General features: G+C 33.6%; 1 protein-coding gene across 1 annotated transcript in view; it reads left to right on the top strand.

The window, feature by feature from the left end:
* Positions 1-541: 541 nt before the first annotated feature.
* The window catches only part of zgc:153184 (uncharacterized protein LOC751652 homolog), a 17,317-nt gene continuing 1,753 nt past the window's right edge, over positions 542-16,105 (top strand). Inside the window, exons 1-5 of the mRNA XM_043259864.1 lie at positions 542-833; positions 8,457-8,540; positions 8,825-8,893; positions 9,235-9,303; positions 13,696-13,899. Of these exons, the coding sequence (XP_043115799.1) occupies positions 828-833; positions 8,457-8,540; positions 8,825-8,893; positions 9,235-9,303; positions 13,696-13,899 (432 nt within the window). The 5' untranslated portion in view covers positions 542-827. The remainder of the gene's footprint in view (positions 834-8,456; positions 8,541-8,824; positions 8,894-9,234; positions 9,304-13,695; positions 13,900-16,105) is intronic.

Here is a 16,105-nt window from a genome sequence, read left to right on the forward strand (position 1 = left end):
GATTTGTTTCAAAATCTGCATCTATAGAAAGTTTAGCTTTTTAATATCTGGTTTTTGTAGTTATGTCACAATAAAAAAAAAAAAAAAATTAATAAAAATGTGTGCTCATTTGAAGCTTATAGTGTTTTTTTTTATAATATATATATATATATATATATATATATATATATATATATATATATATATATATATATATATGTGTGTGTGTGTGTGTGTGTGTGTGTGTGTGTGTGTGTGTGTGTACTAAATCAGATAACATTTCAATCAGCTATGGTCATGTTTCCACGTGGCTCTCTGTGGGGCATATTGTCACATTACAAGTTCATTCTTTCGGGGTAAATAAAGAACGTGCACACTGTAGACTGTTAATAAAAGACCACATACTTTTTTCCTATTTTTGTGCATATCGTGCACATGACGCATAAACCTCTCGCACCTCATACTCACATGATTGGCATAACTATTCAAGCTGAGAGTTCAAATGGGGCATAATAGGCTACTGGCTAATAGGGCAGTATACTAGGTATTGTGACACAACAAGTACGTTTGTCATAATTGTTCGTGGCTCATAACTGTCCGGTTTAGAGTTTGGCTGATCGTGACCAGACGCAGATGGACACAGAAGTTTGAGCGGCTCACTTGCCTCCTCAACACCACACAGTTTCTCTTCCTTTGTCGTTCGTGTTTTAAAGTGTTCGTAAATCTGGGTGTTGCTGATTACACAAACTGAAAGTGGAGTGAAGCTGTTGTCAGGCTGGAGAACGGAGAGACGCATCTCGGTGCTCCGCTTGGATACAGAAGATCAACGCGGGTAAACGTGTTTAAGGATGGAGGTATGATCTCGTTTTATGTTTCTATTACTTTTTGCCTTTAGGTCCTGCAGTAAAATAATTTTTTGATTCGGCTGCTTAGTCGAATAAAAACTGCACCTTTAAAAGCTTATGTAAATCCATGTGTATGGGACTTTAATGGACTCGATAACAGTTAGAAAACTCACTTGTAAATCGCTTTGGAATAAAATTTAATTAATCCGCTAAATCGCATATGTTTACATTGTCATTTAGCTAATAGTTTATAATAACTTGTAATAATATTAATGATAACAATGTAAATGTGTTTGGAGAATAACAGTAGCTTGAATGTAACATTTATTATTATGACCCTTCAAACTGCATGTGTGCTTTAATGATCTGTCAAGTCTTGTTTCAATTTTTGTAAATGTCATTTAGTTTTTTATACAGTCTTGCCTTTACTGTTTACTGTTGCAATATATGAGACTCTCTGATGACATTGGTAACTTTAAACAAAAAAAAAAGATAGGATACAAAGTTTGTTTTTGGTTAGCTGTGCTATATAATTCATTAAAATTTGACCCATATGTCCTCAAAAAAAGAAATCTAACCATAAATCTCAGTTAGACCACAGAGTGGCTGAAGTGAGCTACTGCAGATACACTATAACAGACATGTGCTGGTGAAATGACTACTCAGACTGTTTTAAGCCCAAATTACCACAAAATGAGACAGGAAAGGCCGTCTGCAGAATATCTTCCTCTGTTTGAAAAGTAAGAGCATTGATTTTGACTCTTAACCACAAGCATTAAAGTCCCTCACGTGGCATGTGGTTGTTGGGTTGTTACTTCTGCAAGTGTAATCAAAGAGCATTCAGCTCTTTCCTTGGTGTTCATCTTAAGGTCATTAAAAGGGATGTGAAAGGAGGCAGTATGCTTTTCAGCAGAATGTACATGTCTGCACTACCCATCAAAAGTTTATACACAATAAGAAAACACAACTTTGGAAGTTTTTGCAAATGAACTCTTTGTATATAGTATGTGTGTGGGTGGGTGAGTGTGTGTTTCTCAACATGATCATAAAACCTTATCTAAAAGCTTTTGCTTCTGTTTAAAGGTTTGAAATGATTTTGTAGACAAATTGTGTGATTTGTAGACAAATACCTGTGTGATTTGAACTAAAACCCTCCATGCGTAAAAACTACATATATACATATATATATATATATATATATATATATATATATATATATATATATATATACATATATATATACACACATATATATATATATATATATATATATATATATATATATATATATATATATATATATATATATATATATATATATATATATATACACACATATATGTATTGTGCATTTTTTCAATTATTCTGATTATACATTATACCAAGCTTACCACACCTCAAGATATTGTCCAGATGTTTTATTTTAAGACATTTGTCTGGTTTTTGTCTTTAAAATGTTCTCGTGTGTAGAACCCATCACATCTTAAACCTCCGTTGCTAATTGAGAGAAAGAAAGAGATAGAAATTGAGAAATTAGGCCTACACAATTTTTTTTTTGAGAAAAATGACAAAAACTGCATACAATAATACCCTAAATATGTCCTCTATAGTCATGCATCAGAGTCAAAAGAATCCTATACTCCTAAAAATAATAAATTTCAGTAAGATTTCCACAGCAATGCATTTTGGGTCTCTGAGAATTTTCACTCTCTAAAAAGCTCTTCTTTCCAGCATAACTTCAACCTAGTAAGATAATGTAAAGACAAAGGAAGAGCTTCTCAGAAGCACATCAGTGCAGAAAGCGACACCATGTGTGAAAGTCATAAGGAAAATCCCACATACCATCACACTTAGAAAACTGGGAGTCCCCTCTGCTTATGCATGTTGTGGAAGAAGAAAAGAGAACACTGTGTAACTGCAGATGTAAGAAGGTAGGCTGGACTTGTCAAATATTTGGGCCACAAATATTATGTAATATTGTAGTAAGCCAACAATATTTCAAGTGCTATTAGATGCTGTCACAGTTATGTAGTGTGTACTGCCACAAATGTAATTATTACAAGAGCTCCTGTCATTTCATTTTACAGATATAGACGTTTGAAGGAACAGTTGATCCAAGTGTAAATTGTATAAATATTTATTCTCATTCACCCTCACACCATTCCAAACCCATATATATGTCTTTCTTTGGTGGAACACAAAAGGAGATATTTTGAAGAATTTAGATGCTAATGAAAATGAAAGTGTATTGTGACCATGGCTTGTGCCCTGTTGAGAATCTTTTAATGTTATACAATATTTTTGTAAGAGAAATACTTTGAAATACATCTATGTATATAGTTCTTGTGGATTTATGGCCTAAGTTAGAGTCTATTCTGTCAATTAAAACAGTTACAATAACAGTTTCCAGTATTAAAAGTACTGAAGATTACCTAAAACACTCTAGCATACAGCAACACACTAGCATAGTCACCCATTAAACACAAGGAACTCTTTAATAGAAAATAATCACAGTAGGCCAGTTGACAAAGATACTTGTTAAAGGTTGACATCTCAGATATCCTCTCCAGATGGAATTAGGTTTCTTAGAGGATCTCTGCTAGTTTTCTGATTAATTTGCTTTTACATGTGTGCTAAGACTACTGTTGTAGTCAAGACATAAAACAAGACCAAGTCTAGACCAAGACTAGAGCGTGCTGAGAATTTTTTTTCAATTTTATTTTATTATTTTAATAATACAAATAATAATTTGTGTATACCGTGCACATTTATTATCTATATATAAATATATAAACACATGTATGTTCTTATATGTAAGAATAAATTTAGTTTGTTTATTAAATATAGTTATATATTTAATATAAAATAGAACTATTTTAAATAATAATAAAAATGATAGAAATATTATGGAAAAATAAACTCAAGACTTTTAAATATGACACTAAACCTGCCAGTAAACTGGATAATAAAATGATTTAATGAGTGAGTGACAGAATCATTAAACTGATTCTTTCAAAGCAGCTGATATGTACTACCTCTGTGTGTTGCTCAGAAGAGCATGACAATTCTGCTATGGGTTTGTTTATTTTTGAAACAAGGTTTCATCTAATCACATTAATGAGGTTAATAAGTAAATCAGAGAATGCACCAGAACTTTAGTGATACAGTTGTTGCCTTGACCAGTCTTGAGATAAAATTTAACACTAACCTTAAGCCAAAAAACCTTTTTTTGAAGCTGTAGATATGTAATAATTAAAGAATAAACATCCTTTCCAGCTTATCTTCAGTATTATACAACTTGTCTTACTGCATTTTGCTTTACTGTCAAACATTGGTATTAATTCCTGGTGCACACCTAGTCATAATATTCCCTCTTGTCTATTTTCATGTTATGGTAGCTGTTTCTCCCATTGCTTTGAGTGATGTAGCACACAGAGAATCTTTGTTAAAATGCAAGCTGTGTGCCTGAAAGGACGGAGAAGGCAGTGGAAAAGTGTGATCTTCCAATGATGTACAATTCAAACACAACATGTTTTCCTGGAATGGCTGAGATGGAGACGTACTTGCCTGTTCTCATATTAAAGAGATGTGGAATGACCATATTATTTGAATCTGGCAGGCCCATTCAACTAGATAGAATCAGTTAAAATCACCATTATCTTTAACATCTTTTATGTTCAATATTTTTTCTTTCACCTCATACGTTGTGTATAATCTCATGACCCTAAATAGGCTTGAACCTTGGCTGAACTCTTGGAGGTGAGCGTCCAGAAAGCATGAATTAAATTAAATTGCATCATGAGCATCATGTGTCTGCTGATAGTGTTCAAGCTATGACAAAGACTCTCTTTAAGAGGAGCATCAAAGGTGTACCAAGAGGTCAGCTGTCAAATTTTCTCAGAGTACATGATTAGATGTGCAGCAAAAAAATACTGTGATGATAAGTATTATTTTTACATGGTAGATTTGAACTACAAAGGGACTTTGTATTCATATTTCAATGGACGTTACTCGGATAACAGGAACATGCTAATTAGCTAACCCCTTACCTAAGTAGTGGTAAAATCACTGTAATACAAAGACTGGCGTGGTTTACTGCTGTCATTATAATTTACTGTTTACAGCTTTTTGTCTGCAGATTTCACAAAAACATTTTTTGCACAAAAGCAATTTAGTTTTTTCTGTGGTATCCTTTCCCATTAATTTACGCCCTTCCAAAGGAAGATGATAATCTGAGTGTGACAGATGTTGTGTCTGGCTGTCTCTGGACCAGTTTTGCTGTTGGATCCTCTTGTGACTGTAATTTAGTCGCTTGTTTTGCCAGTCAGAGAAACATCTGCTCAAGTAGGACAGCCCTGTGGGAAATTTTGTGGTTTTCCCTTATAAATAATGGTTTGGTTAAAACTAAAAAGGGATTTACAGACTTCATTAAGAACTTTTCTGGTTCTGAGACTGGTGCATTAAAGTATTAAAAGTACTATGAATGGGCACTTAGTCTACTACAAATCTTTAAGATACACCTAAAAACCTACACTTGCAGATAATATAATATTGACTAAATATAAGGTCACTTAAGTGTAAATCCCAGTCTGTAAATCCCTTTTAAAGAGCAGTACACTACAATGACACAATGAACACATTCACATAATTGCACTTTGTAATAATAAAAAATCTTTTTTTCTTTTTTGTTATTTTTTTATGTTTATGTAAATCTGACTAAATATAGCTGATTTGAAGGGTTCATTCACCCAAAATGAGCAAATTGGCTTCAATTAATCCCCTTTATGTCATTTTTGACATATTTATCAAGAATACAAATAGAAGTGACTTAATTTTTTTACTCAGCAGAAACACTGCCAGTGTGAAAGCACAACGTGAACCTGCTGTTGTGCAACAGTCCTGAAAAAGAACGTGTTTCCATTTGAAATTCCCTTTTTGCAGTTACTGTATACCCTGCTTCAACATATCCACATCTCAAACCACAAACTGCACATGAGCTTTCTCCTCTGACATGGTTTTGCTCAAGTATAACTGACCCAGACCCTCACAGGCCAGTCTGTGGTTTATTTCTCAGGCCACAGCACCTTAAAATAGAGCTTTCTGTATTCCCACTCCCAAATCGAGTCCATAATTCCCACCCTTCTTACAGATTTATCCAAACATAGGGTTAAAACGATCTTTGGCTTACTGATGTAGGTAAATGACACATCTTGTGTCTTGTTTTGTTTAACAGATTTTACTGTTTTAATTGGAACCGAATACTTTGATTAAATCGACTTGACTGTAAAATGAATGTACACTCTTTATGCAAAAGAACACCACATTTAAGTAAAATGATGTATCTCCTAAATCCCTTGAAAGAAATACAAAGTCATAAACATATATTAATATGGACGACGTATTCCAAAGGTCTTCATTGTAATGTTTTTTTCCCACCTCTAGTGATGCCTTTGCAAGTAGTCTTTATCAAAAATACCAAGGGTGGGTTTAAAAACATAAAACTAATTTCTGACCCTTTTGTCTTTGTTATGAAGTTTACCCTTTTTACAGAGGCTTTGCTTTCGAGAGACAGGAAAGAGTTAACAATCATGGGCGCCAAAATAATCAGTCAAGGGGTGGGTGGTCTCAGGGGAATTCTGCTTATCATGGGTGAAGAAAAGGAACTGCAGGAAATGGAGGGAAGTGGATTGGGGGAAACACGTCTTCTTTCTGTGCTTGTAAGCACAAATGTGTGCAGTGGTATTCAGAAAGTGTGTGATATTTTGTGAGAGTGTGTGCTTTTGTGGCAGGAGGAAGCAAGGCGAGTGGGGTCTGTTAACCTGATATTACCAAGTGCAATTTGTCCCTGGTTCAACTTCTTTGTTGACCCTGGAACAACATTGTGATTAAATCAGATTTGAAGAAACAGTTTAGGCTTAAAATCAGTGTTTGGTGCTTGTACATAAATGTCATTCATCTATAATTTTATTTTAATTTTAGGCATTACTCAGGGGTAAGGTTGAGTTTAGGTGAAGAGAAATGGTCAGGACTATATTTTTGCATTAAAATGTTTTTCCAGAACACATTTAACTTGGCAATATCTGGATGTGCAAGTGGGGTCACCATATGTGTGGAAATCTAGTTAAATAAAGTGTGGAAAGTGTGTATATTTGGGAGATTTGGGAAGAATGTTGTTAGAGAGATGTATTTCAGTTTGCAAAGTCTGGCAGAGCTAGAGCGAAAAGAGCAAGTATAAGATAAGTTCTTGCCAAGAACAAGTGCTTACTCGTGTGTTTTAGGTGTTGAAACATACTTTGGGATAATGTTCAGCAAAGATTCTGCTATGGAAAATGCTTTTATAAAATGTTCTTCACTTTTCAGTGAAAAACTGATATATTCCTCGTGATGAGAGAGAGATAGACTCCCCCAGGCAGTAAATGTGATGCTGGTCAGCTGTGTTGCTGATAAACTCAGAATACACCCATGTTTGTTCTTCAGTAGAAAACAGCTCCTGTGTCCAGAATGTAAAACTAGTGTACTGCATACTACAAAGTATAGCTTACAATTGTGACATTGTATTTCTTAATTCTGAAAAAATCTTAAAATCTCAAAACATATCTGACAAATTCAGTCTGAAACTTTATATATCTATGTAATAAATGTATATTCTGTGACTTCATATCCTACATTTGAAACTTCACATTTGCAACTTTTCTGGTAATTGTGGTTTTATATCTCACAATTGTTGCTTTATAGTACAAACTTTGTTCTTTTTTTTTTTCGCATAATTGTCTCGGTCACAAATATTCTAATTTATAAATATGTGAATGATATATCCTAATTGTATTATAATTATAATTATAATTATAATTATAATTATAATTATAATTATAATTATAATTATAATTATTATTATTATTATTATTATTAATTGACCAGCAACCAGTAGGTAGCGTGCAAAGCATATTACAGATCAGGAAAAGCCAACAATATTAATAACAAAAACAACAATATATGCAAAAACATATCCAAAAAAAAAAAAAGTTATGGTGAATTGTAAAGTTATATCTAATAATTGCATTTTTTTTTCTCACCGTCACTCTGTCTTTCAACAACAAATGTATTTATCACAAATATTAAATATACACTTAAATATCTTTTGTTCACAAATCGATATAACTGACGTTTTCTCATAACTTTTCTCATATATATGACGTTATATCTGTCACTCACAAATTTATGTATCATAAGATAATTGTGACCTTATATATCAAAATTGCAACTTTTTGTTATAATTATGACTTTATATTTTTGTCACATAAATGATGTCACCATTTTATAGTTTTGAAATGTCTTTCACTTTCCGGTTGTTCTTAAGTAAGAAAACAAGCACATGATGAATTTTGATTGCATTATTGTATCATGCTTGTCTTACATAATGGACCCAAAAAGATGCTTATGTGTAAAATGAGCAGTAGGGTGTGTACTTTATTCCGCAAATTTGTGTTGTGTTTGGCGGTCTGAGCTTCACTACAGGTCCTGTGGGATTCTGTGTCAGTAAAGTGAGATCAGAATACTGTGGTCCATCAGAAAAGAACATCCAACAGTAACACCTTTGAGTGAAACAAACAGTATCTGCTTTTCTGCTTGCAGGAGGAAGCGCCAGTCAAGCCGTCAGTAGCTCAGCTGGCTGGAAAACTCAAAGGTTATGCACTGCCAATGCCAGGAAACATGGAGGTAGTGGAATATCTTTCTGTTTGTGTCTTGGTTGTTCAAAATTATGTTTTCTTTGATTCATATAGCTATTAAATGTAATGGTACAAAAATCTACAAAAGGAATGGTTTTCAAACAATGTGTGTTAATGTTGGTAAGTAGTTCGGCTGCTACCAAAAGTGGCGATTCCACTTTGAATCAGTTACAACGTCTACTGCCAGTCTTGTTAGTGAATAATGAACATTTTCTATTTTCAGACCCACTGGTGATCATGTATTGTAGCTTACAGTATGGCTCTGAATTGCAGGTGATATCTTTGAGAAGACCCCCATGTTCTTTAGCAATAAACAACCAAAAAGATGAAGAACATGAAGAGGTGAGCATGCAAACATTGACACATTAGTTCCTAACTGAGTTATAGATATCAGTACAATCTTAAAAATAAAGAATTAAAAAAAATAAAGGTTCTTTAAAAATCTGAAGAATATTCTTTAACCACAAAAACCTTTTGTGAAACAGAAAGGTTCTTCAGATGTTAAAAGTTTTTTATGGAGCCATTTAGGCAAAAAAAGGTTCTTCTATGGCATCAAGAAGCACCTTAATTTTTAAGTTTAAAATTTTAAATGTTAAAATGCCTATGTATATATTAATGCCAGGAATCCATGTGAAATAGTCTAATCACAAATGTCTTTAAAGTAACTTATTTTTCTGTTGCAGAAGTCATCTGTCTGTCCTCATCCTCCTAAGATAAAGATAAAGAGTTCACCCCTCATTGAAAAACTGCAGGTGAGATTTACTTAATTATCCACTTTAAACAAAATATCAGTCAAAATATTTAGCCAGATATTTGCAAGTTTTCACCATATGAAAGATGCTAGCCTTACAGGTTTGTTAGGTTGCTAATCAATTTCATGTCATATCATTTCCGAAGTGAACTTTCATTCAGGAAACAGGAAATCTGTTGCCTCGTGAAACTATTTTCTAAAATATGTAATTAGAAAGCATCTTGCATGTAACTGTCACATTGCAAAACATGATGAATATGACAAAAATAACTGCAAACTAGTTTTAATTTATCCACAAAAAGAGTTCACAACCAAGGTGTAGTAGCATAAAAAATACCCAATGAAGGAAACAAGCAAAAGAAGCTAATGAGTAATTTTTTTTTCTTCAACTACTTATATTTTCAAAACATTGCTTCTTTTACATTAAAATCCAAAATGAGACAAAAAATGAGAAATACCTCATATTTCTTGCTAAATAAATGACTGTGTTTAAAATATCACATCAAAAGCAAACATTTGTCATATGGTACACACACCTGTAAAATAATACTATATTTTTTGATATCATACACACAGTTATCCAAAACCTAAAGCTTTTCCTTCATGAGCTCTGTACATTTCTGTATAAGACTGAAAGTAATTGGTGTTGGTAAAAGCAATGACCATTTCTCAAACGGAAGGCTGCATGCTCCAATGGTTGCATTTGCAGGCTGCATGAGTCATCAGGCCTGGTTTATTTCAGTTAACTGAGCATTATATTTTTGAATCATAAGCATATTACAACAATTTACACTTAACTAAGAGTGATGGTCAAATTGATAATTATTTATATTCTAAAATGAATTCTTCCTTAAGATGTATGCGACCTATAAATGCAACCTTCGAAGGATGCAACCTTCTGTTTGAGAAATGGCCAATTAGTGTTTTCACACGTGAGGAGTTGTGAGGCACTGATGAATTAGTGAGATGTTTGGTTTCAGAAATGAGGCGTAAAGATTGTATGTAATCACTTGGAAAAAAAACAAGCTAATGAGCAACAGGTGAACTCGGTTGAACTAGGTAAAACTGCAGGGCAAACTGAACCAACAACATAATGAGTCAAAAACAGAGCATACATGCTGCAGTACACCCCAAACAAGGAGGGAGAGAGTGTTGAGGGAGTAAAGCAAAAAAAAAAAAAAAACCCTCAGGGGGCCAATAAAGTCTATGGGGCAATGGATTATTGATGGAGCTAGTGAAGAACCACGAGCAGCAGAAGAGGTGATATAGAAGTGGAAGGCAGGAGAAGCTATGATGAAGACCTGATGGATCGAACCAGGGTAGGTGGAATCCCAGTCGAAGCAGAGGAGAAGGAGATGCAGGGTGACACTGGAGGCAGAGCAACAGGCTAATGGCACAGGACAGAGGTGAAGTTGGGAACAAAGCCATGGTAGAGGCAGGTTTAAGACTGACTAAGGTGACGCCAGAGGCACAAAATAGCATGATGGAGTCCAGTGAAACCAAGGGAGAATGGAGCCCAGAAGGAGCTTAAAAGGTGAGGTGGAGTCCAGGGCATAGGGGCTCAAAATAAACACATGAAATCAATACCCCAGGACAGAGCTGGTGAACTAAAGAACTGAGGCGAATCCAAACATGGTGTAGGAGATGCAAAGGGGCTGAAGGAAACCAGCAGAGATAGAGCAGAATGATTGGCTTGCTTTGGAAGAAGAGGCAGGAGATTTCTGGAGACCCTGGAGAATCACTGAAGACAACAGTGACCTTAGAGGCCAGGATGACGGAACTTGAATCACTGGAGTCAGGAACAGCCAGTTCGGTTATGAAGGAAAACTCTGGAGTAAACACTGGATTGTGCTCAGGGGTATCATATTAATGTAGCATCATTTAAATCAGAGAGCTGGGCCAGTTTACTAAATTTGGCTGAATAAGCAATAAAAAAAAGGCTTTCCTTTGAGAGGCAAAGGAAGGCTGATGCTACGTGCATTGTTCTTATATGAGTCCAGTGTTCTATCATGTTGCTAGGTTGCTTAAGCACAAACATGATGACGAGGTGAAATAGGAGTCCAAAAAGGCTTTAATCAATTAACAAAGAAGTCATAAGAGTAGTGTAGTAACACACAAACAATGCCAAATGGACAAAACTAAGGATACTACACAAACTAAAGGCATTTAAACATGAGCAAACAAAGGCAGTCAATGAGTTAATCAATGAGTAACAGGTGAACTGAATGATACTGAAATAAGCACAGGAAAACTAGGTCAAATGATGGGTCAAACAGAAACAACACTATGAAACAGAGCCTACATGTTACAGCAAGGCTGTTAAACTCACTTCCTGGAGGGCCACAGCCCTGCAGACCTTGGTTCCAACCCTGCTCCAATATTGAGTATTCTAAATACAAATAACAGGAATCTCCACTTTCTTTTTTGTAAAGGCTAACGTATTGTCTATTCTGGTCATATAGAATTTTAGTCATATTATAGTATGTTGCGAGTATACCTCTTGTACCTGCTTCTACTTTTATAAAACTCTCCTGTCACCTAGTGTTGAAAATGTGCTATTGCAAAGGTTTATCAAAAACAAGACCACCCAATGGCTTAAAATGTTCAGCACGCATGCTACCATAATACTGTTAGCATTTATACAGTGTGTTTATATAGTATATATAGGCTACTATACATACAGTAGTATTCAAGTATTCAATTTTGACCAATGAGCTGAATATAATCATATTTACCAAGATTTTACACCAAGTGCTTCTTTTTTAATAATTACTTAATCAAACTGACAAAATGTGAAAACGCAGTTAAGTGCTGTTTGCAGTAAACAATATTCATCTGCAAACAAAGCAAGTATTTTTAATGTAACGTTTCTGCCACCTACAGTTGAAATAGTACCACTGCATGGTCAATACCTGCAACTAAACCCCACACAGCATCTTTTATGAGAGGTGTCTAGTTCGTTTGAACTGTCATTGGTTCGTGAGATTCATCTGCTCACAAAAGGGAGAGGTAAGCATTGTCCCTTCCAATTGGTTCAGGCAAGGACTCTAATGAGATAACGGCTTAGCCACAGTAGCTGAGTGCTGAGCTGTACTAGACTCGACTTAGCAGCTATCAGGCAGTCATGGGACAAAAGGGTTGCCGTTTCTCTCTCTTCTTGTTCTCTCCTGTACAGGTAGGAGATATTAAGTTCAGAATAATGTCTTTCATTTTACAGTGCAAGAGAAACTTAATATTTTTTTTTAATACATAAAAAAGATAATAGATTATTTATTTATTTATTTTTAGTTTGTTGAGATCAGATTTATTCATCTTAGCCAGAACCAGTGGAATATAAACTAAGCCTGATTTATGTCCAACAGCCTTTGCCAGAGGTTAACCATGGGTAACACACAGGTAGTCAAGGTAAAGATAATTTAAAAACCTAGATATTACTGTTAATAATCCGGCAAACATGTCTGTTAATTTTCATTTAAATGCAGTTATTTATTTATTTTTTTATATTTCAATTTATTTATTTTTAAAATTATAAAGGTGTTCTACAAATATGGACTACTTATTATTATATTTGTTGATTTTATTATTTTCCTTGTTTTAATTTCAACCAATCAATGCATTTTTATTCATTAATCATTTTAACATCTAGTTTATTATTTTCTATGTTCATTAAAATATAAGCAGGAATATAAGCTTAATTAAACTGAATACATTTTTTATTGTACCTTTTAAAATAATATTTACACATGTAACATTACATTTCCACATTAAAATATTATGTTTCTTTAGATAACTTTGTTAAATAAGTTTGATTGATTACTTCTGTTTCATTAATTACATTTGTTGTTTTATTAATTGGCTTTTTGCCTTTAGTGAGTAGACTTGTAAGTGCTACATTAATAGGAAATTGAGGAAAGTGGCCAAACTCAATCAATCAATCAATAATTTTTATTTATATAGCACTTTTAACAACACAGGTTGCATCAAACCTGAGTACCTTAGACCAGTTTTACTTTATTATCATTGATATACTATTATGGTTTTCATTATTCTAAATTAAATGATATTTTAGATTTTTTGTTAGTTTGACATTTTTATTCATTAGTATTTATTATTTTTTAAACTAATTTATTTTAGAATTTTGAAATAATTTTTTTTTTTCATCTCTTTTTTCAAATCTTGGACAATGCACTGCCCTGTGTACCACTAAATACATATTTAATAATGAGTAAAATGCACATTTAATTCAATTTTATTTACATCACATCATCAGTAAATTATATTATGTTAATGTGAATTATATCATCCACTTTGTTCTTTACATATTTAGTTTCATTTGACCTCTATTTTTGTTTATATTCAAGAACATAACAGATTCTTTCTTTCTCTCTTTAAGGCCAATCTTGCCCTCTCTCCAACTGTCCTGCTCTCCCCACCCAAAAGTCCAGAGTCCAAACAGCCACCCACCACCTCAAGTCCCATCAGCCCCTGCAGCTCCCTGAGCTCCACCCTGCAACCCACTCAACTGTCCTGTGAAGATGAGGCACCGGTTAGCTTCGAGCAGCCGGTCGAGGGCACTCCACTGCCCAGCATCAACAAGGTTAATTCATTTGTCAGTATCAATAGCAATTCAAAGGATCTCACTTTGCAAAATGCATTATGCTTTACTCTTGTTTGGGAACTTACTGTAATGTAAATTTGATTCAGATTCACATTTCTCTGGTTAATGCAATAATTTAGCAGGAGATGCAAAACCATTGAAATATTACCTTAATTAAAATTAAATATTATCTTATATTTGTTTCGTTTGCCACATTTTCTTAAGAAATCCCTTTTAAATGCATATAAAAAATAAATAATATATTTTATAAAAATACAAAAATGGCATAAAATATTATTTTGTAGAAAAATACCATAATTTTTTTAGGGATACTTGGAATTTACTGAAGAATATACTGTAACAGGTTTAGGACTACATTAGTAACACATTATTAGAAATGCAAGGTGTGATCATTGAAAACCTGTATTTGTTTTAAAATAACTAGCAAAACGTGTTCTCTTGAAAGTTCAGCAGTAACCTTTTACATGCTTACTGTTCCTCAGAGAATCTCTAATGTGTGTAGAATAGGATCTGATGATATCAGCATCAAGGTGCACGTCTTTTTGCGTGCAGTATTGTTGGCTTAAGCTCCATGTAAGCCTATACGGACTGTCCATGCACTGCCTGAGGACATAACAACAGAGTTTGCAAACTCTAATCCAATCAGGCCACTTCTGCATCACACCGTCTGCATCTCTTCAAAGAGCATTCGGAAGAGAATGCAGCCATAACACATGGCTCGAGGGGTGAGAACCAGAAGGGTGTAAGTGACATTTTTGGTGAAATATACATAAAATGTCACTTACGCCCTTCTGATAAGCTCCTTCTACTGGCAAAAGTACTGTCGTCCATAAGTGTACAAATTTGTATTATAAAAGCACACAAAGTCAGATCAAACTATGATTCAAATTTTTGCTTTGTCTTTCCTGTAAAGTTGTTGAAATGTAACTTACGCCTTTCTGGTTCTCACCCCTTTATATTCTGCACTTAGCTGCTGAAATGCTATGCTCTGAAATGATATGTTGATTCCAGAATGCAAATACTACTGTACATTAGAAAAATTATGCAGTATTCCTACAGAGCACATTGAATGTATATGCCACAATGCATTTAGCTCAGCTCAACTTATCAGTTTCATTGTAAAAAATAATTTTGTAATACCACCTAATTTTTTTCTAAAATGTATTTAAAATAAAAACATTTTGAAATATATTATTAAATATTCAATCATTCATTATTAACTAAATTCAATCTATCAATGATTTTATTTATATAGCGCTTTTAACAACACAGGTTGTATCAAAGCACTGAACAGTTTAAGCAGAAGAATACAATGATAGGGATGTATAATGACGAGATTGAACTATTTGTTATTAAATGCAGAGACGGTCTCTGCAATCAATTTGACAATAATTGCTAGAAATTGGCAGTATGTAGTGCAGGATTGTACATAAATCACTTTTTTAACACAAAAAAGTTCTGAATCTGAATCTGAATCTGCAAAGATTATTTGGAAAGTCACTAAATCATTTTTTTGTTTTTTTTTTACACTGAAATAATGATGGGATGTTATTAGAAGACAGGAAACAAAATAATGCGATGTTTGGATGAGTGGTTTAATTCACTGTAGAAACCAAACTAGTCTTTAATTATTTGTCATCAAGATCATCTTTTTGTTTGTTGTGTATAAAATGTACCATAATCAAATACTGCCATAATGAGCAACAGCTGTATGTTTCTACAGACATACTTTTATGAAATTATATATGTGCGCTAGCTATATTAAAAACTATCCATCACAGAAAAGCTCAGATTGACTAGTCACAATCAACTAATTTTACTTAGTACTAAAGTTAACAGTTGACAGTTAAGTATAATTAAAATTCCATATTACCATATTAAAGGAACAGCCAGCATCACCACCTAAATTTCAGATTACTGTGAAAATTAATTTTTCAATAAGTGATTAATTCAATAAATTTGTATTGTGTTCATCAGTATTGCAAAGTTACTAGTTACATGTAATATAATTTAATTACAAAATAGATTAGTAAAATGATCGAGACTGATTAGGTTATGAAGGGATTCAAAAAAAGCTATTGAATAAAATGTTATCATTGTAATAAAAGTAATGAAAGATTTGGAAAGTCTGACAGTAATCAGGGTTGAGTACTACTGAAAGGTTAATCCTGCCTAGTTCACATGT

This window comes from Puntigrus tetrazona, chromosome 15 (assembly GCF_018831695.1).
Source record: "Puntigrus tetrazona isolate hp1 chromosome 15, ASM1883169v1, whole genome shotgun sequence".
Classification (NCBI taxonomy): Eukaryota; Metazoa; Chordata; class Actinopteri; order Cypriniformes; family Cyprinidae; genus Puntigrus; species Puntigrus tetrazona.